Source organism: Lonchura striata, chromosome 5, assembly GCF_050655825.1.
Source record: "Lonchura striata isolate lonStrDom1 chromosome 5, ASM5065582v1, whole genome shotgun sequence".
In the NCBI taxonomy this organism is placed as follows: Eukaryota; Metazoa; Chordata; class Aves; order Passeriformes; family Estrildidae; genus Lonchura; species Lonchura striata.
The window spans coordinates 35,203,238-35,225,878 of record NC_140707.1 but is presented as its reverse complement, the minus strand read 5'-3'; the positions used below and the strand labels follow the sequence as shown (position 1 = coordinate 35,225,878).

The 22,641-nt window shown below is 41.8% G+C and overlaps 2 protein-coding genes across 12 annotated transcripts in view; one reads left to right on the top strand and one right to left on the bottom strand.

Moving 5' to 3' along the window:
* The first annotated feature begins 1,490 nt into the window (after positions 1 to 1,490).
* Positions 1,491 to 11,284, top strand: F2 (coagulation factor II, thrombin). Of its 2 annotated transcripts, XM_021533362.4 has the most exons (14): positions 1,491 to 1,650; positions 2,542 to 2,705; positions 3,680 to 3,704; positions 3,911 to 3,961; positions 4,404 to 4,509; positions 4,591 to 4,721; positions 6,350 to 6,646; positions 7,004 to 7,117; positions 7,395 to 7,518; positions 8,001 to 8,168; positions 8,493 to 8,666; positions 8,779 to 8,957; positions 10,201 to 10,271; positions 10,992 to 11,284. In XM_021533362.4, exons 1-14 carry the CDS (start codon positions 1,572 to 1,574, stop codon positions 11,133 to 11,135), a joined length of 1,827 nt encoding a protein of 608 aa, XP_021389037.2. In that variant the 5' UTR covers positions 1,491 to 1,571; the 3' UTR covers positions 11,136 to 11,284. The 2 variants fall into 2 exon arrangements, with proteins under 2 accessions (XP_021389037.2, XP_031360887.2); XM_031505027.3 differs by lacking the exon at positions 1,491 to 1,650 and having other exon boundaries at positions 2,256 to 2,705.
* A 2,663-nt stretch (positions 11,285 to 13,947) lies between these two features.
* Positions 13,948 to 22,641, bottom strand: part of CKAP5 (cytoskeleton associated protein 5) — a 53,023-nt gene continuing 44,329 nt past the window's right edge. For 7 of the 10 annotated variants that reach the window (XM_085581785.1, XM_077784175.2, XM_021533350.4 and 4 more), the window contains 9 exons: positions 22,001 to 22,180; positions 21,390 to 21,577; positions 20,915 to 20,990; positions 19,939 to 20,127; positions 19,694 to 19,828; positions 17,797 to 17,880; positions 17,544 to 17,703; positions 15,861 to 16,015; positions 13,948 to 14,681 (listed from right to left, as the gene is read on the bottom strand). In XM_085581785.1, coding sequence (XP_085437911.1) covers positions 14,427 to 14,681; positions 15,861 to 16,015; positions 17,544 to 17,703; positions 17,797 to 17,880; positions 19,694 to 19,828; positions 19,939 to 20,127; positions 20,915 to 20,990; positions 21,390 to 21,577; positions 22,001 to 22,180 — 1,422 coding nt within the window. In that variant the 3' untranslated portion in view covers positions 13,948 to 14,426. The remainder of the gene's footprint in view (positions 14,682 to 15,860; positions 16,016 to 17,543; positions 17,704 to 17,796; positions 17,881 to 19,693; positions 19,829 to 19,938; positions 20,128 to 20,914; positions 20,991 to 21,389; positions 21,578 to 22,000; positions 22,181 to 22,641) is intronic. The other 3 variants (XM_085581789.1, XM_085581790.1, XM_085581791.1) reach the window with 1 other exon arrangement.

Below are 22,641 nucleotides of genomic sequence, written 5' to 3'. Positions count from 1 at the left end.
CAAAGAAGAGACAGAGATGCAGAAAAGAAAGTGATTGAGGAGACTGAAAGCTGCTCCTCCTCCAGTGAGGAGTGGAGGTGGCTGTGTGGGACACAGCAGCAGCCTGACCTCACCATTCTTGTTTGTGCTTTTCCCTGTCCCTGCCTGCGCTCTCTACCTAAATGCTGCTTCCCCTGCTGAGTAACATGGGGATTTCCAGGGTTGTGTCTAATCCCATTCACACACTCTCCACCCAGGTCATTTCCACCCAGGGAATCCCAGACATTTCTAAAGGTGTATTTTCAAAATCCATAGTGAGGAGTAGAGATGTGTGTGGATGAGAACAGGAGATACTCTTATGTGAGGAAGGAAGACTCTGCAACTGCTCTTTGTACCAGTGTCCAGAGTCATTCTTCAGCCACCCTAATGCTAATATTTGCACTTCTTCTATGGAGATAAACATTACAGATGTATCAGCTGCACAGAGGCACAGGACAAAATATGCTCCCTGCTGGCAGGAAGCACTTTTGCTCCATGTGGCAGATTCCTGAGACTACCCCCATGCTGCCCTGCTTTCTGCTGTTTTTCCACTCTTGCCAATAGTCTGCTTGCTGTAGCAACCATTAGAGCCTTCCCAGCTCTGGTAGTCCACTTCTTGACTTAACAGCTGATGTCATTACATCCAGACCATTCCTCTCTCCCCATTCCTGGAAGCCCTTGTTTTTCTGGCTGGTTTGGGGTGTGCTAGCTCCCTGCTTGTCAGAGTTTCTGTTTCCTTTTAGATGGACTTTAGTACATTCCACTAAGGGGGGAAGAAAAGGGGGAGCCTAGCCTTCATGCTATTTCATCCTCCTCCACTCAGCTGGGAATTAAAGGCATTGCGAAGAATGCACTGCCAATGGCACTGGTAACTAACCTAACTGGGAGGAAAATCTAAATCCCAAATGGGCTGTCAAAGGCACCCTTTCTGCTCATTGTCATGGGCAAGGGAGAAGGGAGAACACTGAAACTGTGTTGTGGTGCCAAAATAGCTGAGGCTGAGCTTACTGATAACTGCAGGAAGGAAAGACAACTGAGCACTAGGGACACTCAGGGGGGCTTGCAGCTAAAAAGAGGACTGGGAATGGCTAAGGAGGTCTCAAAGTCCTTCTGTGTTTGAGGTAGCTAGAGTACAACCTTTGAGAACAGTCAGTATTAAGGACCTGAACCAGCATGGTGGGGAGGCAGTGATGGTGCCAGGGGCTGCACAGGAGCAAAGCCAGGGAAAAGGAGCAAGCTCTCTGGCTGGGATGGCTGTGAGCTGGCAGAGGTATCTCTCTCCAGCCCAAATTTTCCCTGTACCCTAGGACAAACTTGCCCTCTTGCTACTCATGCATCATCCTAGATATGAAATAGGAAGTTAAGTAAGGAAACAAAGATGCTCTGACAGGAGGGAGAGATGCCAAAAGAGGAGGGATAAGAGTCCCACTGTCCCTGACACACCATGACCTGGAGTCCTGTTTCTTCATTCTGGTTCAATATTAACCCAGCAGGGCTGTGAATCTGCTTATTCTGCTTCCTTTGCAATTCCCCTGCAGCCAGGGCTGTACAGCATGGCGCAGAACAAAACCAACATACTGAGGGGCCTGCTCTTCTCCAGCCTTCTGCACCTCACCTTGAGCCATGCTGGAGGTAAGACTCAAGGGCAGAAGTACCAGTAGATGACAGGGGGAAGACAGAGATAGTTCTTTCCAGGGGTAACACAGGTGGCAAGTTTTCTTCCTCAAGTCAGGAGGACAGGCTAAAAGCTTGAAGCTGGGAGCAAAAGGGTGCTGAGAATGGAGTGAACATAGGAGGATGCAGCTGCATCTGCCAGCTGGTGATAGCAGCTCAGTGCATTTTATGGGTCACCTGGGAAATGGCAGGGAGGGGACTGTGGTCCAGGATCAAGTCTAACAATAACCATGGGGCTTTTGGGAATAGAGTTTCTCAGCTGACCTAGATGACTTCAATTCTCTATTGCTTGTCCTGCTGTGCCTTATCAAAACCTTAGGTCATACAAAATATTCCACCTGCCTGCTCACTGCTCCCTAAGGAGCTTCTGTCTTTTCTTAACATGAGGTTAAGTACTCTTCAACCCACTACTGAGCAGGAGAAGACCTGTCTCCACATCTCAAATCAGGGGCTCTGAACATGAACTGGAACCAAGTTGTGTTTAGCACAGTGGTCTGAGACTTATAAGACAGAAATACAGTGGCTGGGGATAGGGACAGCAGCAGGCTCAAAGCAAACAAGCCTCTATCTAACTGCAAATGAGCAGAGCAGCTTTGCCGAGGAAGCAGTGTTCCTGTCGCTTCTGTTCCTTAAGTGATGGGAGCTGTGATGGGATGAATTCCAGTGAGCCTGCTCTGATCATCAAGCGTAGACATGACAGGGCTCCTCCTCTCTGTATGGTGTGCTGGGGGAGGCTGGGCTGTGGGATCACCACATCAGCTGCATGTGGTTTTTGGAAACTGCAAGGGGAGACAAAGGTGCCCTCTGGCTGTGAGCAGCCCTTTGACTGGCAGTGTTCTGACCTGATAGTTTTCCTGGAAAAGGGGCAGGCATTGTCACTGCTCAAGCGCCACCGACGTGCCAACAAGGGATTTCTAGAAGAGATGCTTAAGGGAAACCTGGAGCGAGAGTGCTTGGAGGAGACATGCAGTTATGAGGAGGCTTTCGAAGCCCTTGAATCCACTGATCAGACGGTACGTACCGGGAAACATTCCCCCAGCCAGCCTCTGTGGGGAGACACCAGCAGGTTGCCCACACAGCCAGGGGCCAGGGTTGTAATACTCAATTCTGTGAGCTAAAGATGAGGCTGATGAGTGCATGCCCCACGGCAAGCTCAGGCTTCCTTAGGGAGTTTCCCTTCTTGAGACCTGCAGGGAATACACTTGAAAGCTCAGGTTCTTTTCTCTCCCTCTCTATGCATGAAGTGACAAGGTGCTATTGGTCCCGAAAAGCACCTTCCACCAGCTCAGCATGGTACCATACATGCGAACTGCTATCCCAGACACCCACAGAAGCACTGGCATAGTAGTCAAAACACTAAGTGCAGGTTGCTCAGACTCCCTTGAGCTTTTGCTTTTGCACACCCTGTCTATTTTTCTGCCTTCCAGACTCACTCACTCTGTCAAAGTTGTCCGATACTGCATCCTTTTGGGATTTGTTCCTAGACCCAAGGCTGGTGTCCCTGCAGAATTTCACACCCAAAAAACCCATAAACAAACAGTTAGGAGCCTAAGCCAGCAAGACACTAGCTCTTTGGAGTACTTCAAAAACAATCAGCCTCCAGCTGCATGGCAGAGATGAGCAATACCTACATGTGATCTATGGCCTTAGAAATTCCAGGTTCAGCTGCTTGGACTTCTGCACTGTAGCATACTGCATTACTTGCACTGCTTGCTTTGCAGGTTGATGAAGGTTGTAAACATCTTTGGTCTTTTTAGAAACAACAGTACTGTCTTGATTGCCAAGTCTGATGTGTGGGAATGTGGTTTTGCATCACATTTTTGCTTTGACTCCATAGTAATTGGTATAAACAGAACTAGATTAGTCTTTCCTTTTGTTGTTATGGAACATTCTCTTACTGGTTTCAATAGCGGTAGCCCAGAAAGGTTTGATGTTTGATGTTCTGTGTCCTTAAATTATTTTTTCTTTTTTCTTTTTTTTTTTACAGGATATATTTTGGTCAAAATACCAAGGTAAGTTGAAGTTGTTTTGAGTCTTGCAGGTATTGTTATTCCTTAGAATGCACTGTCTCATCCTGGAGAGATGGCTCCCTCTTTTAAGAGCTCACTTTCCAGGGCTAAGCACTTGTGTTTTGTCTCTAGATGGTAACCTGGTTCAAATGACGATGCTTATTTGGATTGCATTCATACAATGTGTTTCTTTCTTCTTATTTTGCTAGTATGTCAGGGCCTGGGAAAGTCCAGGACAATTCTGGATGCTTGTCTAGAAGGTATGAACTTCATGCTGACCTCAATCTCCTAGATACAGTGAGTGCCAGGAACTTGCTTCCTGCAGAGATTGTACAGAAAAGAAATTTAACTGATGTTAGAGAAGCCATCTAATTTTAAAGAAAAATACAAGGGGAGGAATTTGAAATTATTTCTTACTCTTTATTTCCCCAGTAATCATTTCAACAGACAATCTGGCTTGTGCACTGAAATAGCAGCCTCTGAGAAAGGCTCTGAGCCAAAGCAAAGCACAGAGCCCTCACAGACAGCTCCCTCTGATGAAGTAGAGAAAGCTTAGGCTTCTCACAGGAAGAGGATGCCTCTGCTATTGCAGGCTCATGCACCCAGCAAAAGTTAAAGGGATATGTGGGGATGGTACTTCTGACCTTGCAAAATGCAACATCCAGTTCCACTGACTGGCTTGCACTGTTGGGATTTTGACAGGTAACTGTGCTCTTGGGCTGGGCCAGAACTATCAGGGAACAATTAGCCAAACCAAGTCTGGGATTGAATGTCAAGTGTGGACAAGCAAGTATCCACATATACCTAAGTAAGTTCATCTCCCACATACCCCTTAAGAGTTCTCTGGGGTATCCTTCCTTCCTAGCCTAACCAGCTTTGTCTCTCATAGATTTAATGCCACCATTTATCCCAACCTCATTGAGAACTACTGCAGGAACCCAGACAACAACTCAGAAGGCCCGTGGTGCTATACCCGAAACCCAACAGTAGAACGGGAGGCGTGTCCTATCCCCGTGTGTGGTATGCCCCAGCACTCCAGAGAGCCCTTCACTCACAGCAAAACACTGCACTGAGACTGACACTAAAGCAGTCAAGGAGAGGGTTAAGGAGGGGGAATGCTTACATGAACAGAGGTCAATAGAAGTAGAGAAGTTGCATCTTAAAGGGTAAAGGAGATGAGGAAGAAAAGTCACTGAGTTGCCCATACATAATGAGCTATTTTCTCTAGATTACACTAATGTAGATCTAAATTAAAACCAGTATCAGCAGTACCCTGGAATGGACTACAGTATTTTCTAGTCAGTCACCCCAGAATCCTGGCCCAGCTGTCTCTAATTTGTGACAGCCAAGAGTCATAATGCTTTTTGGTCTGAATGCCTACCTTTAGAACAAAATAACTAGTTTATGCTTGACTGCCTGCCTTAACGTTCTCTCCTGTGAAGGTGTGCAGTTTAATACTCACAATTTCAAGTAAAGAGAAGATACCCTTCTCTCATCATTAAGCTGAACATAGAGGATCATCTCCCTACACTTACACATTCCCGTTTCTCCCTAGTACAAAGCCATCTCCTCTGGGGCTTGGCCTCTGTCTCAGAAGAACTGGTAAAGGAGAGAGCCTTCTCACACAGCAGAAGTTTCTCTTCCAAAAATAGAGACTAGAAGCAACAACTCATAAGTAAAATTAGAGGTCAGCAACCATTTTGACATGGGGTATTTTGAAATTTCAAAAGCCATTACCATTGCTCTGGTCTGCAGAAACTAACTGAGAAGAAATACTGCTCTGCTTTGAAGCCATCAGGCATCTATGCTACCTTTGTTCACCAGTAAATTTCTGACCTGCAGTTATCTTACAGTTACACTTCCATGTGCATGGATATAGCAGGATTAGAAAAACCTTGAATTTGTGCACAGTTCTTTTATAATCATGTTGACATGAGTCAAAAACAGAAGCAATCCCACCGATAAAGGTGAATGCTACTTGCCCAGTGGCTGTTGTGCACCAAAGTGAATAGTCGAATGGGGTTTCTCTTCACATAGGGTCTCCCCCTGTGCATGAGGAAAAGGCATCTTGAGGCCAAGCAAAAATAGATTATTGGGTACCCACTCCTTCAGGAAACACTACTTAAAACTTGCAGTCATTAGGACACTTGCAAGAAAAAGTGTGAAAAGTCTTGCACAAAAATTTTTCATGTATCATTAGATTTAGAAATATTGGCAAAAATTAAATTTGTCATTTTAGTAGAATACCACAGTAAAAGGCTCCCCCATGTATGGTCTAGTTATGCATTTTAGAATAAGGTGTTGAAGGAGTTAATACAGCAGAATTATGACGCCTGAGACACCTACCTATCCAATGAACTGGGTCTCAAAGATGCCCCAGAAGGGAACACAATATTGTTTCTCATATCTTAGTGACAAAGAGAAGTGTGATGAATAGTGCCAGCCTCACTTCACATACTGCTGAACTATTTCTGACACTGCAGTATTTTAGAGGGCCACCACATGCATGGAAACACGGTGGGAGCTCCCAAACATAATGGGAGGCCCCATAGAACTCTAGGCTTTAGTAAAGGGTCTCTTGTGCTATTTGCAATTAGTACTTCTGAGTGCACAGCTATGGCTTAAATCACAGCTCTCTGTCTTTCCAGGTGAAGATAGAACAACAGTTCCATTTATTCCACCGGCTGTAGAACCTGCATCAATGGGGCCTTGTGAACCAGAGAAAGGCACGCTTTACACAGGGACTCTCTCAGTCACTGTGTCTGGAGCTAAATGTCTGCCATGGAACTCTGAGAAAGCTAAAGAGGTGCTCCATGGAAAACAAATTGACCCAGAAGTGGAGCTGCAGGAGAATTACTGTCGGAATCCAGACAGAGATGATGAGGGTGCCTGGTGTGTCACAGATGAATCACCCTACTTTGACTACTGTGATCTGCACTACTGTGGTGAGAAGTCTGCATAGGTTTGGGTAGGCACATATTTGAAGCAGTGGCAAATAACAGGAGTAGAATGAAGCGCTTGGCCTGGGAGGAATAGACAAGGATGTACATGCACTATGCACATAGGAATCTTATTTGTCCATATATCACATGTACTAACCTGCCTTAGGTACACAGCACTGTTACCTCTCTCAGGTGTTCTTCCTGAAAACTCATACTGGTGGACAATTAAAAAGAGAACTGGTGTTTTTAAACATCATTCCTTCCTCAGACCCACTGTGTGGGGAAAGGAACATTTACATTGCTGATCATTATGGCAACTACACTTAAGCTTTTTACCTTTTTTGTCTTTCCATCTCTCAGACAGCTCGCTAGAGGATGAGAACCAAGAGTTTGAGGGAATATCAGGACGTTCTACTACTCATAAAGAGTTCAAAACCTTCTTTGATGAAAAAACCTTTGGTTCAGGTGAAGCAGGTGAGCAAAATCTCTAGGTACAGCGTGTTTGCAGAAGGGCTGTAGCTACTTCTTATTTACTGTTCCTCAGAAACATCAGCTAGCCAAAAGCCGTTAAAAGCAGTGGAAGATACTTAAATTCAGTGAAGAACTCTCAGAAGTCAATATCCAGTTCCAATCATGGAGCTAGTAAGCACTTCCTTTACCAGGATCTTCCAGCTTCACATGCTGACTGCAGACAACAGTCCTCTGCTGTGAATCAGGTAGAGTAGCAAAGCCAGATTGCTTGTTTTTTCAGATTGTGGCACTCGTCCTTTATTTGAGAAGAAAAAGATAACAGACAAAAGTGAGAGGGAGCTGTTGGATTCCTACACAGGAAGAGTTGTTGGTGGGGATGATGCAGAAGTTGGCAGCTCCCCCTGGTAAGTATTGCCTTTGCAGAGTCTTTGGTGATTGTGTCTTCCTTCTCTTTAGCTCGAGCAGGTAGAAATAAAAAGGCTTTCCTAACATAGGCAGTGTCCATAAATTACAGATTCTAATCAAAGCTTCCCCAACTGGTTGACAGAGCAGTACTAAAATAGTTGGAAAGAAACTCACCTCTTGAATCAAGTATGCAACCACTGGAGAAAGCAAGGGTGTTGGTATGTTTCATCTTCATGTCTTCCTCTTTCCAGCTTTGCTGGAACGAAAAGGATGAGAAACTTCTTCAGGTAAAAGAAATGGGGTAAATGGCCTACTACATATGATCTACATGTCCAGGGAACACTTTTGCTACAGAGCTATTTATTCAGTTTTGTCAGTATAGAGCAATGCTGTTTCCTGCTCACAGCCAAACCTGCACTTTCTACAAGACACCAGGACCCATTTACTCCTGCTAAGGGCTTCCTTCCTCCTCATCTCTCAGGCAGGTGATGCTCTACAAAAAGTCTCCTCAGGAGCTGCTGTGTGGTGCCAGCCTTATCAGTGACAGCTGGATCCTGACTGCTGCTCATTGTCTTTTTTATCCACCCTGGGACAAGAACTTGAGTACAAGTGACATATTGGTGCGGATTGGCAAGCACGTAAGAGCAAAGTAAGAGTCTGAATGAAGTGAGAAGGAACTAGACTTCCTCTTGAAGTAATGAGATACTTTGAAGTTGGGCTGTCATTCAGTATCCATGGAGTATTATAACTGTTACATGCCTCTTAATAACAGGATCTAGTGGGGCTGTCATTTGCTGCTCTTGCTGATCCTGAAGGTTGAAGTAAAAGGAGCAAGGAAGCCTGGGAAATCTAAAGGGTGCTCCTATGTAAAGACAGCATTGTCTCAGATGGTACAAAGCTGAGAGTATCATAAACTCCAGAGGACTCTCAGCTGCTACTGTACAGCAAGTTCTTTCCTTCATAACTATTTCAGATATGAAAAGAATAAAGAGAAGATTGCTCTGTTGGATAAAATCATCATCCATCCCAAATACAACTGGAAAGAGAACATGGACCGAGATATTGCACTCATGCACTTAAAGAGACCTATCAGCTTCAGTGACTACATCCATCCTGTCTGCCTGCCTACCAAAGAGGTTGTGCAGAGGTGAGGAGAAGAGAGAGAAAAATATGACTTCTCAAGGCTATTTCCAATAAGAGTGCTAGGCAGAAAAAAGCTGTTTCAATAAATTTGATTATACTTCTGCTTCCTTCCACAGGCTGATGCTGGCAGGTTACAAAGGGAGGGTAACTGGTTGGGGAAACCTGAAAGAAACGTGGGCCACTAGCCCCTCCAACTTGCCCACAGTTCTGCAACAAGTCAATCTGCCCATTGTAGATCAAAGTACCTGCAAGGCATCCACCAGAGTCAAAGTCACTGACAACATGTTCTGTGCAGGTAAGTAACACTGGAGACAGCAGTCAAGGGCTCTGAGCTCCTGGTCTGACTCATGCAACAAGACTACTTTCTGATAAATTTGTAAATGCCCTCCACAAAGAATAATTCTCCCATGTTAAGAGATTTCTCAGCTCTCAGAAAACATGAAAGCTGGAGAACTTAAAGCTAGGAGTAAGGTTTGCAACACCAACTCTATCAGGCACTAGTCTAATGGTACTATGTAGCAGCAGCAGCTGTGGGAGAACTAAGCACAAGTAAAATTATCTTTTCACCAGTACACAGAGCAGTTCAGCGACTTCCTAAATTAAAGGCTGCACACCTATTATCCTATCTACTAGCTTGTCTCAATCTTTTGGAGCCCATTCATACTTACAGCCACAAATTCTGAAGGCTCCTACCTTCCTAGATCTCTTCTGGCATTGTTCCCTTTTTGAGTGAGTAGGGAAGTGGACACACAATTCAAGTTATCAAGAGACTATGGATTTATGTACCAATTTAAGTTTCTGCTATACTCTTCATTTGTGCAGACTTTATCAGTTCCTACAAGCAAGCCCGTAATTTTTGACTAAATTTGTGCTGCTTGCATCTAAATGCATGTAATTGCTTGAGTTAGGATGAGAGCCAATTACATGAGTATGCTGAAAATACAGAGCTCTTATGGATTCTCTTTCTGGACAACATCCTATGAAATAGCTGAGATGCAGACATACAGAAAAAAAATGGAGACAGTGGTGATGGGAACATGTAGAGATACTATCCAATTCATCAGGAATGAATGAAATCCTCTTCCCCTTCATAGTGATACTTCAGGAAGACAGCTGGGGAGAGGAAAAGCAGAACTTCCCGTGACAGAAAAGTGAAAGTGGGTATAACAGTGAATCTCTATAGTAAATTGAAGAGGGAAGATGGATTATTACAAATAAGCTTCTAGACAAGAAAAGCACACTAGCTCAAGTAGCTCAACCTACAGCTGTTGTACAGTGTCAGTGCAACTGACACTAACAGCAATTCTGATGAAAAAACAGGAATGAGAGCACAGAGGATAGATTCAAGAATGCTGGAAAGACAGCTGCAATGTTAGAATTTTTACATGTATGAAAAACAGAAGTCCAAGTTGACTGAATCAGCAAACAATATAATGGGTCCCAAAACATTTATGCCATTTATCCCAAAACCTTAAAGAAAACATGGCCAACACCAGCCACTTCCCGTACAGTCAAATGTCCATTTTTCTTGCCTGTAGGTTACAGTCCTGATGCACTAAAGAGAGGAGATGCCTGTGAAGGGGACAGTGGGGGACCTTTTGTAATGAAGGTATGTTCAACAAATTCAAGCTTATAATATATACAAAGATAGGTTTGTTCTGTGTTGAACTTCATAGTCTAAAAAAAGCAGCAGAGTTGTGCCACTGCTGAGTGGCTGAAGCAAACGCAGTTCATGCCCAAGGTGAGCAATGGAGACCAATCCTGCAGTCATCAAGCCCCATTTCTATACTGAGCTCTCAGCATATCACAGATCTCAGATCACCTGCAGGACACATGAGAGATGGCCAATTCTTAATTAGAGATTTAAGAGTAGAGACAAAATTACTCCAACAAACTCTGCTGGAGATGCCAATCTGAAGCCCAAAGTAGCATCCATCATTAAACAGGAGGGCAACCAAGCTGCTAAACAACCCAGAGTACAAGTCTTATGAGGTGGCTGAAGGAGTTGGGCTTGTTTAGTCTGGAGAAAAAGAAGCTCAGGGGAGACTTCCTGAAAGGAGGTTGTAGCTAGGTGGCACTAGGCCTTTTCTTCCTGTCAAGCAAAGGACAAGAGAAAATGGCCTCGAGCTGTGCCAAGGGAGGTTCAATTTGGACATCAGGAGGAATTTCTTCACTGAAAGAGTGCATTTAGTGCTGCGATTTAGTTAACATGGGGGTGTTTGGTCAAAGGTTGGACTTCATCTTGGAAGTCTTTTCCAATCTTAATGATTCTCTGATTGCATCAAGATATTTTACTCCTCGTACCAATCCCATTTTTCCTTTACTTTAGAACCCAGATGACAACCGTTGGTATCAAGTGGGAATAGTTTCATGGGGAGAAGGCTGTGACCGAGATGGCAAATATGGATTTTACACACACGTATTTCGCCTGAAAAAGTGGATACGAAAAGTCATCGAAAATCAGGGGCGATAGACGAAGCATTTACATTGCCTGGTCTCAGTTTTGCTACAATGCTCCACTTTAAAACATAAGCACAGAAGATCCTGAAGTAAAACAAGTTATATCCTTACAACTTGACAAAGGAAAGTCTTATCCCTTGAGAATAAAAGCTCTGAAATCCATCTTCTTCCTTTTATTCATGCTGAGTTTAGTTGCAGTTTGTGTCTACGTGATGACAGTAGCCAGGAGTACCACTAGCTATACTGCTAATTACCTGTTGTACTTCAAACAAATTCCCCTCCCTTCCACCAGCTATAATCAACAGGTTTTGGACCCCTCACAATGGCCTTGTTAGTCACAGCAAGCAAGATTATGCCTTCATGCACTCTTTCCTCCCTTCAAGACAACTAAGATTCTATTCTAGTTTTTGGCCCATGTATGTTCCAGAGGTAACCACCCTACAGTACCTGTAGCATTTCAAAAAACACCAATGTCAAAAGTAAAGCAATTAGAAGCTGTTTTGATCAGGCAAACATTGTTCTCAGCTACAACAGCTGGCAATAAATACCAGCACCACTGTGTGCAATTCATCCTACAAAGGAATAGTGGCTTAAATACATTAAACGGTACTTCCATTAAGTTCCTACACAGCAGGTGGGCCTGGGTCCTCACTGTGTATTTTCCACCTGCAAAGCAAGATTCTGAAGGAAGCAATTCGTGTAGTCATTGTCAAAGCCTGCAATCAAAACATCCTGCACTATTCCTGTTTGCTTGTTTTATAAAGGCTGGTGAGGGATCTCTCCAAAAACAAGCTTCAGTCTTTCATAAACTCCTCTTTAGCACGAATTTGCGGACCTCCAAGGATCCAGAAGCACAGCAGTAAACACAAATTTATGACCACCCACACTTTGTTCCACTCTATTTTCTACTAAGACAATTGTGAGATTTTTGCCCAAACAAAGCAGAAAAACCAACCTCTCAAAGAAATCTGAAGGAAAAGACCTCAACAGCTCAAGTTTTATGACTGTTTAAAGTCATTGATAACCACATACACTGAACACTGAAAACGTTTAGCCCTTCTAATGTTTATATTTTAAGCCTCACTGCTTCACTACTATCAAATAATCTGTGACAAAAGAGGGGAACCAGGACCATACAGTTTCTGGAGAAAGTCACTGTTCATATTGACTTGTTACAAACAATACAGAAGAATAATTTTTAAAACTCAGTTTAATGTTATTTAAATATTGTCTGGGCTAAAGATTAGGCTTTATTAATTTATGTGCACAAGTTTTAGTTCAGAACTCCCAGGATTATTGAGTCCAACCAAACACTACAAAGACACAGGGCAAAAACTCATTCATAAAAACAACTATATCTTCTGCTACTCAATTATTCCTGTATTTCACTTCTGATTCAGCTTCAAATTTAAAATAGTTTATGCAGGTGTGCAGGCATTACTCTTTTAACATCCTGAGCTAATTAACAAATACTTCTTCAGAATGTCTGCTGAATATGGTAAATAAATATATGGATTAATTTAAATGTCACTAAATTTCAGAGAGCAGCTAGTAATTGAGAGGTAGTGGCAGTAACTGTAATTTAACTCTAGCCAACACAAACTATTCACAAACTGCCCCAGTTTAAGGGCACAAAACCACAGCACTTACCAATAAGGGCCAAACCTCCACTTGTAACAGAGCTCTGTTCCACAAGTGCATGCTCATTTCAGGTTTTGAAAGGAGACTCTGACTACTAAGTTGAGGCAGTGGAGCAATGAATGGGATTACATCAGTTAACACAGGATGGAGAATGCTTGTGGTCACCTGCTATCACAGTGTGCAAACTCACCATAAGCACCAAGCAGCATTATGCCAACTGCAACCCCAGTATAGGGGTCCTGTGAAAGGAAGATTTCAGACATTTGCAGAAGCTCTGGCATAGATCTGTTGTACAAGTACTAATTTAAAGTCATGCTTTTAGTGTAATCAGGCAAGACAGTTTCAGCAATGGCTCTTATGCTGGTCCACATAGCAAACAACAAAAGCAGCAGTTACATGGAACAGATCAAAAATCTGGCATAGATGTGTGTTATTTTAAGCCTGCCTGTCCAACCTTTCAATAACTCTGTTCAAGCTATGGAACAGATTGCAATTTGTGCTTCACAACCAGTTTTCACATGGAAGTGCAGCAGTAAGGTGAAAATACATGACCTCCCTAGAAATGAAAGGGCTAGAAAGGATATGCAGTGTCTGTCTTAAATCTTCATTATTTGGAAAAGGCTCTTCACTCATAAAAAAAAGAAGTGGCTACAACTTTTGCAGACTAGTTCTATTAGGCATCTTAGTTACAAAATGGTAACATCTGTTGTTTAAGAGCAAAAAGAATGTAGTGAATGAAGTTTACCTGCATGAGGAACACTGCTTAACCAGATGAGTTCAGGATAAATGAGTCCACTGACCATACACCACTGCTACTCTATTCCATATCAACAGCAGCAGGCTTCCTCAAAGAATGCTCCCTCAGATGGGACAATGCAATCTGGGTAAAGGCATCACAAGGACTAGATAATTCAAAATAAACATTGCATCAAACTAAATATTTTCAAGTTACAAAAACATTCCAGAACAAAAAAAAAGCAACTATATAAAAATGTACTACTGCTTATAGAAGAGTGCAAAGTCTCAGGACTGCACTCACAGTGTATTTCCACTCATCTTCCTTACAGTGTATCCAAATCCCAAGGTTCATGTCAGCTTAGTTCAGTTTCTAGATGCCCAGTCACTAACATTCAGAAATAGAGTGACCTCTAACCAGCAGTTGCTGCTGTTCCTATAGAGGCTGGTATAGTTAATGCAAACTTTATTTACAAAAGACACTTAAAGTAGTTACTTCATGCCATGTGTCCATACAGAATCAACAGTTCAAGGATTACATGGAGAAGAATTCACATAACTAAAAGCGAAATCACTAAAGGTCTTCTAAGAGTTAAGAACTAGGAAGAGATTTTAAAGACAACTTTACAAATAAAAACCCCAAGTCATGAGAAACTAGTCTGAGCGAGAAGATGGTTGTTTACAGGTCTGTACACTAAAACTAATACACAGACAGCCTTCTATTGTCAAAGAGATGCTCACTGAGAAGCAGATTATGTACAAATACTTGTGCCACAATGACTCAACCCCCCAAAATCCACTGTATTATACACAAACCAGTTTGTATACATTAGGCCTAAATGAGGCCATTTAACTATGAAGACTTCTAGTTTAGTAAACTAAAGCTGAAGACAGCCCCAAGCAACAGCGACACCGTCTCTTTGCATCTCTATTTGCGACTGCTTTTTATTCTCTCCAATCTTTTTTTCAAGTCATCAATATTGGCTGCTGCAGAAGATGGTGAAGCCAGGGTAGTTCCAATTCCAGAGGAATGAGTCTGATTGGAGTCCAGGTCCAGGTGTTGGTATTGCTCCCGGGACTCACGCAGTTGGGAGAGCTTACTGTGAAGCATATCTGTAGAGGATGCAACTGTAGGGAGTGTTGGTTTAGAGAGCAGAGACGTCAGAGGGGGTCTGTCTTCCTGCTATGAGGGAGAAAAGTCAAGTGTTAAGACATATAGTGATAAAGGCCATATAAAATGCACAAATCATAATCAATGGCTTTTCATCTCTACAAGCACTAAAAACAGAGGAAAGAGAAAGAGCACTACAACACAAGAGGATCTGGAGCAATACAGTCAGTTGCTGTCCAAGTCAGAACCATGCAAAGCTAATTACAATGCTCAGTCATCTGAGTAGTTACTGTTTAAATTCATGTCAACAGGGACACAAACTAGTCTTTCAAGACCAAAAAATTCCCTGCAGACCACAAGAGTTTTACTGAGCTAAACTGCTAGAGTTTTGAACAGCCTAAATTCTAACACAAGAGAAAAATCCCTCCCTATGTGTAACATCAGCAGACAATGAATTTTCTGGAAAAATGAGAAGAGGAAACTTTAACTAACTGGCAAGACTGAATATGTCAAAGACTTAAAGCATCAATTCCACCAATTGATATTTCCATCTGAGTGAGTTACCTTGTTACTATGATCTGGGAAACATTTCCCCTTCTCAGAGCTCTAAGCTGATATTCAAATTTGTGTCAAAGGTTAAAACAGTGAGGCATCTGAATGACTATTCCTAGAATGAACATCACTTCTCATGGCCAAATTAAAATTTCAGGAATTGTCACTAGATTCCAAACGCACAGATCATTGAACTGTAAGAAATTTTGGTCCACAGGTTTCCAGTACTAAGCTCATTCATCATTCTTGCACCTCAGTATCCATACACCCGAAATATATAAAACTTCAAAGCTCTAATTCAGCTTTCATGGTTGTTTTAGAGCAGAAAGTCTAGAAGTTCCACATCCTTCATGCCTGAGGTGCTAACTATTAGAGAAAAGTTGTTGTTTGAACATTTCTGAGACTCAACTTCTTAGCAAGGAAAGATAATCAGCTACAGGCCTGTGGAAACAACCTGCACATAACACCAGTGATGCAGACAGAGTGGATTGAAATGCAAGCCTACTTGGCCAAGTAATGAGTTTAAAGCCATTTATATTAGGCATAGCGACATGCAGTGAGTAGCTAGGACATGCATTATACATCAAAGATCATAAATTCTGATTGGAATCTACCTTCTGGCATTTGAATTATTAAAAAAAAAAAAGAGCAAATCAAGTTCCTCCCCAGGGGATTTGCAAGTGTTGTCAAGCACAATACCTTTGCGTTGTCAAGGCCACAACGCTGCCTGAGGATTTTTAATCTTTCCAAGTAAACTGAAGGCCCCACTTCCTCCCCATTCGTGTTTCCTATAGATGAAGATACAGTGTGGGTAGACGCAGGAACACATGTTCCTTCCATCTGTGGAGAAATTCCTGGAGGATGAGGGGAAGGAAGGAGGAAAGTTAAAAAAATCTGAAACATCAGAAAAGCGTAAACCTCTTGGTCAGTTCCTTGAAATAAGATGCAATGGATGAAGAATTAACCAACCTATTATTTGCATTTGCTAGTATAGATACATCTGGCCTTTCATTTCCTTGCAAAAGTGACAACTGAAAACCAAGAAAAGAAATAGAGAAATTTAAGGAGTGACTGCAGAGCAGCTCTAGAAATGCTGAAGCCAACAGCTGAAGAAAATAGTGTAGGGAGAGGAGGATGCTGATGTGCATCAGCAGTGACCATAATGTCCAGTGGGAGAACTGACCAATTAACAAGGTGGGAAATACTTGGAGATGTCTGTCTTTTTCTAGTTTAGTCATACCTTTGGGCTTACCACTGATTCTAAGCCCTCTTTATCTCTCATCTGTGCAACTTGAAGATTTTTATTCCAACTGAGTCTCAAAGAGTGATTTCTGGAATGCACGTAACAAGGTTTTTAAAGCTTCTCTACCAAGAGACTAGAAAAGGAATTTACATGACCAAAATAAATTTTTCCATTATTAAAAGAATTGCAAATTCTAAGACTTAGAATGGACAAGGATTTGTTCTCACTAATTAACTACAAGGGTGTTTAAAATAGTTAAAAGGAGAATTAAGGTTGAGCAATTATACCTTACTCTAAATAAAGTACTGTTGTAATATGGAACAGCATGATTTATTATATCAGACTTAAAGTTAGGGAAGGGAAAAAAAAGACAACTGTGGCACATAAGTTTTGAAAACTGCTGAATATTTCTCAGTTGTACAGACTTTCTTTCTAAAGGAATCTACAATACAGGGATATGAAAAGGAACTGTAGTAGAAAAAAGGCTCAAGTTTCACAGGAGTAAGAAATAAAGATTAGAGGTAGTTTTGCTAGAGTGTATATCAGCTTTTACTGACAGCTAAAAATTTGTCACAATCCTTCCCTAATATTTAATTAAACACTCCTTTGTATTTATCTGCAATAAAAACTCAGCAACAGTTCTACAGTAATTCATCCAATTAATCACAAATTCTGCAGAAATAGTTCATATTATTTAAAAATAAACTTTCCAATTCCACAGAAAATAATACTATTAAAAGCATCCTATATGTTTTTTAGTAAAAAGGTAAAAGGAGAATCTGCCAGCTGCTGCTGCTGTTTTAAACCAGCTTTATACCTTGCAGAACCAATTCTTGATACCAGACACATGAAACACAAGCTAATGCCCAACCCACAGTACAGGATATGGATTAGAACCACAAGTTTGCCAAGCCTTTCAGATGTTTTCTACATTTAGTGTGGTTATAACTTCTGGTTTTGTAAACAAAGAATGCATACTCCCTACAAATGCTGCCTCGTGAAGCAACTCAAGCAGCAAGAAAATACATGGCTTGCTTCAGAAATCCATAAGTGTATGCAAATATTAATTTCTACCAGGAGACCTGTAACTGTTCTATCTCTGCTTCTCACAAACCAATCAGTTTTGCTATAGCATGTACCTGTAGAAGTAGCAATGCGTCCTTTCCCTTCCCGTTCTGTTTCTATCAGTCGGAGGCCTCTTTCCACATAGCTTTGGAAGAACTGTGAGGAATTTTTCAGGAAGGGCTCAATGTCTGCATCAGAATATTTCTTTTTGTATTCATACAGTTCTGCCAGACCCTGGGAGGGAAGAGTTACCATTTATTACTACAACTGCTCCATATACTATTCTAGTGTACCATGCTCTCTTTCTTGCAGGAAGGGGGCACTCACCTCCTTGGTGTTCTCCTTTGAGCCAATCTTCTTAAATATTTCTGCCAAAATATCATTGACTTTGGCTTTTGAAGCCTTTTCCTCCTAAATAAATAAACAAAAGGAGACTTTTAAAACAAAGTATAAAATCAAAAAGAAATCAGACAAACCCATGACACCCTCAGATCTGCTATCTGGATACAGAGTTTCCAAGATGAAGAAAGCCTTGAAGTGATCAGGGTTCTACGTAGCCAATTTATACATATAATGTGAGCAAGGACATAATGAAGCTGTAGGACTCCTTCTGAGAGTGTTTAAAACATGTTTTGGATATGGCTAACTTTTAGTGGATCAGATGCAGTACCATGCAGCATAAAACTTCTGCTGCACATTTGAATTTCCTGCAGGGTACTTGTCGTGGTTTGACATGGAAAAGAATTTTCTCAGGAAGAAGAGGGTCAAACCAATCAGTGATTGGGTTTGGATATTGACATTTGGACTGACCACTAAAGGCTGGACACACCTCTGAGAACACAGAGGGGTTAAAAGCAGGACTCCCAGGGGAACTGGCTCTCTTTGGTTCTGGTCATCAGAGTGCAGACTCTCCCTAGGCTGACGTAGGCTGAAAGGTGGACGGGCTGGAACTGGCTCCAGCTCCTGCAGATGGAAGGGTAGAGGAAATCTAGGATGTTTCCATGTTCCCTGCCTCCCCGCACCTCCCCCCCACCCCCCCCACCCAAGAGGGGGGAACAGTGTGGCCACTGGAGCCCAGGCCATCCAGGGAGTTGGGACTTTTAACCCTTTCTTGGGAAATGAGGGCTTTGTGAAATATTACTCCTCCTCGGTTTGAAAGAGAAGAGAGTCAGCCTGGGACCTGAGATGTTAGGAAAAGAAGGTTGGGGGAGAAGATAATGGAGTGGCTTTTGGCTGGACTTTTCCTTGTTAGCCATAGACTGAATCGATTTCTCCTCCAAGAGAGACTGTATATTAGGAGGATGCCGGTGAGCCAAGAGACCTGCTTCAGCAGCTGAGAAAGACAGGAGTGGAGCGAACAGAGAAAAGCTGAGGAGGGTTGTGGTAATACCTGCCCCCTGTCTTCAGAGAAGAAGAGAAGATCTCTATTCTTGAGACCCTCAGCCCCAGGGGAAAATGTGGGGGACTGTGATCCCAAAAATGAAAAACAGAAAATAACAGTTCAATTTTTTTTCTCTTGGCAAAGCACTCTTGAAAAGGAATCCTAGGAGCAGTCTGTCCATGTACAGTGGTAAGAGCACTGTGCATGGAAAGGAGAGTGCTACACTGGCAGATTTTCTCCGGGCAGTGACATGTGTGACATGGAAACACAAGAAGTGGCAATTGTGTTTCTTGGGGGGGTCTCTGGCAGAAGCGGGACTCTTCTCTCCCTTGATGGACTGAGTGTTGATTATCTGAAGGGTGAGAACTTGATTGGGGGTCCAAGTTGTGTCTCACTGTGGTTTGTTGGAATTGGTGGGGGAGGAGGAATGTTTTGGAAGGTTTTCATTTTGGATTTTGTGTGTGTTTTTTCTTTCCTTTTTTTTCCCCTTTTATAGGAGTAGTAGTTTAACAAAGTTTCTCCTTTGTTATTAAGCTTGGGCTTGCTCTGCTCTGTTCCATATCATATTTCACAGCAATCATTTGGGGGGGTTGCATTTTCATGGGGGCATTGGCATTGTGCCAGTGACAAACCATGACAGTACTTCATCCTGGAATATGCACAAAACACTCAGGTAAACACACACAACAAATACCTGAAACAGCTGTAAATGAAAATTCCACTTTACAAGAGTATCTCCAACATTAGTTGCCTGTTGAAAAGGGAATTACTACTTACACAAAATGTAGTTTGTTTCTTAAATATATTGCTTTACACTCCCCTTGCCAACACATCTTTACTTACTATGCGAGAAGCTCCTTTTTCTGTATCCTTATCAGATTTTCCACTCTGGTCCATAGTGTGTTTCATTAGTCTACAAAGGTGAGCTTCTAGCTCAGACTCATTTTTGTTGTCTATCATTGTTAAATGATCTAAGATCTAAAATGAGAAAAAAAGTGGAATTAAAAGAAAAAGAAAAAAAAAAAAAAAACGACTAAAGACTGCATGAACATCCAATTTAAAAATACATGACTAGTGATTGCTCTGACCTTGGGCCCTTTCAGCTTGCACAGGGTGTGAAGCAGCGTCTTCAATGTCCTAATAGGGAACTCACTCTTACATTGCTTCAGCTTTTCTTTGGGAAAGACCTTCATGAAAATGTGGATATCCAGCAGAATCCGATCCAGATTGATGCTATTAATGGTTTCCGGAAGAAGACGCACCATTCTCCACAGACACTGGAATGAGAGGCTGACTTAAAGCAAGACAACTCAAGAAAGAAGCACTTGATTATATAAGAAGTTACACAACACTATCACTGAGCCACTTCACTCTGCTAGCACATCATGCAGGCATGCACTGTGTCTACTGCTCAAGCTATATTTGCACTGGTACATACTTGCTCTTTGTAACTGGCTATACAGTATCCAGATCTTTCTTTAGAGCTGATGCATAAGTAAGGTACTGATTTCCCTGCAGGTAACTGGAGACTTAATGCTTTGTGTGAAGAAATTTCAGCAGATAATATATACATATGTGCTATGTACACCTACATACAGCTCAAGTTCTTTAGGTTTAACCTCATTAAGAATGCCTGAGCTGTCTTCAAATCATACCAATTACAAAAGGGTGTTGTATGGTAAGAAAACATCTTGCTCATACTTTAAATGCAGACGTTTGCCTGTTTACTCTGCCTGTCAATAGAGATGACAGGATACAAGTCAGCTCCAGCCTGGCACTGTTTGAATCCATAGTACAGTGCAGTGCTCAAGCAAACAAGCCCAGCAGGTGACTGTACACCTCTGTATGGAGCTTGTATTAGTGTACACAAGTTTCTGCAAACTATTAACAGGTGTTAAGTTCCCGCCTAAAGTCCTTGTATGTGACATCTAGTAAGATCAGAATTATGGAAGTTATAAGAAATATTTCAAGTTATGGACACTAATTCTTTTAACTCTATCTGTTCTTTCAGGCAAGATGATTCAGAGAAACCACATAAGTTCAAAATGCCTACTACAGGCTCACCTTCATGACAAGTTCTGAAAACTTAGGAGAACTGGCTGTTGCTAGAAGACTATCTTGGAGCAAGACAAGCAGAGCACTAGAAGGAATAAATTTATAAAGGTTACACAGAAAAAGTGCTATACACAAGAAAAGAAAAAGTTATAAACTCACCACAGAATACCACACCAGAGACTGGGGTTAGTCCAGCAGATGTGCAAAAGCTTTTTCGTTCTTCCTTTTTAGTATGTTACAAAAATTTAAGAGACAGTCTGCTGAACTTCAAAGCACAAAGAACCATACTAAGTTGGCTTGTTCAGCCTGCCTCCAGCTGTGCAGTCAAATTCTGATCACAATCAGTGATAATTCTTTATTAGCTAGCTGAATGATTCTAGAGACACCAGTCTTCACTCATAAAATGACTAAACAACTCAGCTGTTCAAGGAACATAAGGGAACAGGTAAAGAAGAGCAATAATTGTGCACTTTTCAATACTTACCTCAAGATGTTGGTCTGGTCAGACTTCTCTAGAACTTTCACTACCAAGAGGTTGACTGATCGGATGACCTGCTCACCCTCCTCAAGATCTTCAACCCGAGAATCCAGCATTAATGTAATAAGACCATGCATTAGGTCTTTAAGCACACCAGTGGATGCCTCTCGAGCCAGACTCTCTATCTGAAATAGCTACAGATAGAACAAAGTGTTAGTTTCCCCTGCACATTATCCTTTAGTATAGGAACTTCTCTAGACTACAATGTCAAACCATGACATCTCCCTGTTTCCCACAAAAATAATAAGAGAACTATGAAGAAAGTCTGAGTGACTTCTGAAGATACTCAGGCCACCAACTCAGCACTCAAAAGGTAAAGAATATTAAAAACGAGCTTAAGAGAAGTCTTGTGGCTGTATTTTGCAGAAGCAGAGACCTTTTTTGCTTCCCCAAATTCTTGTTCCCCACCTACTCTCAAAAGGTGCATTGATGAGCAGTTGGCAACAAACCTTTGTAAGAAAGACTCAGGAGTAAGTACAGAACAGACATTCCATTCTCCCACAGCTTCTGCACAGAAGTTATTTGCTCTTCACCTTATCTTTTACAGCAAGCCTTACCGTGATCATGCTCCCAATAATACAGCTGTAAAGTCTGACAATCTCATCTTTGTCCAGCTTCTCATCTGCCATGTGTGTATTGTAGATTAACCGGAGCTGTATAAACGTTGCTATTAGGAATTGGTCAATGTGGCCAGACATAGCTTCTGCTTTGTCCTCCTGTTTGAGTACCTCATCAATCTAAGATTTAAAAACAAAATTCTCTAGTAAAGTCAACATAATGCAAACAGTGCAAAATAACAATTTAAATACTTTTCTGTAGGAAAGGTTTTGCCCTGACCAATCCATTTGCCAAAGCAGTTGTATTCTAAGCTTTCACCCAAAATCAGCAGCTACAGATTTGTATTGCTAATCCAAACACAATCAATTACTCATATTTTAGAGAACTGCAATCCTATCCCATACACAAATGAAAACATCAACAGCTGCATTATAGATTCTGGAATTTACAGCTTTGTGAAATCTTCTGGACAAAAAAACCCAAACTTTTAAGTAGTTAAAGCCACCCTAAACCCATGCATAAACTACAGGGCAAGACAATCCTTTTGCTAAGGATCTCTAATGGAGTTCAAATTTAATTCTTACTGACTAATTGGCTTTTACAAACTCATAGCACAAATAATTTGACAAAACCAAAAATA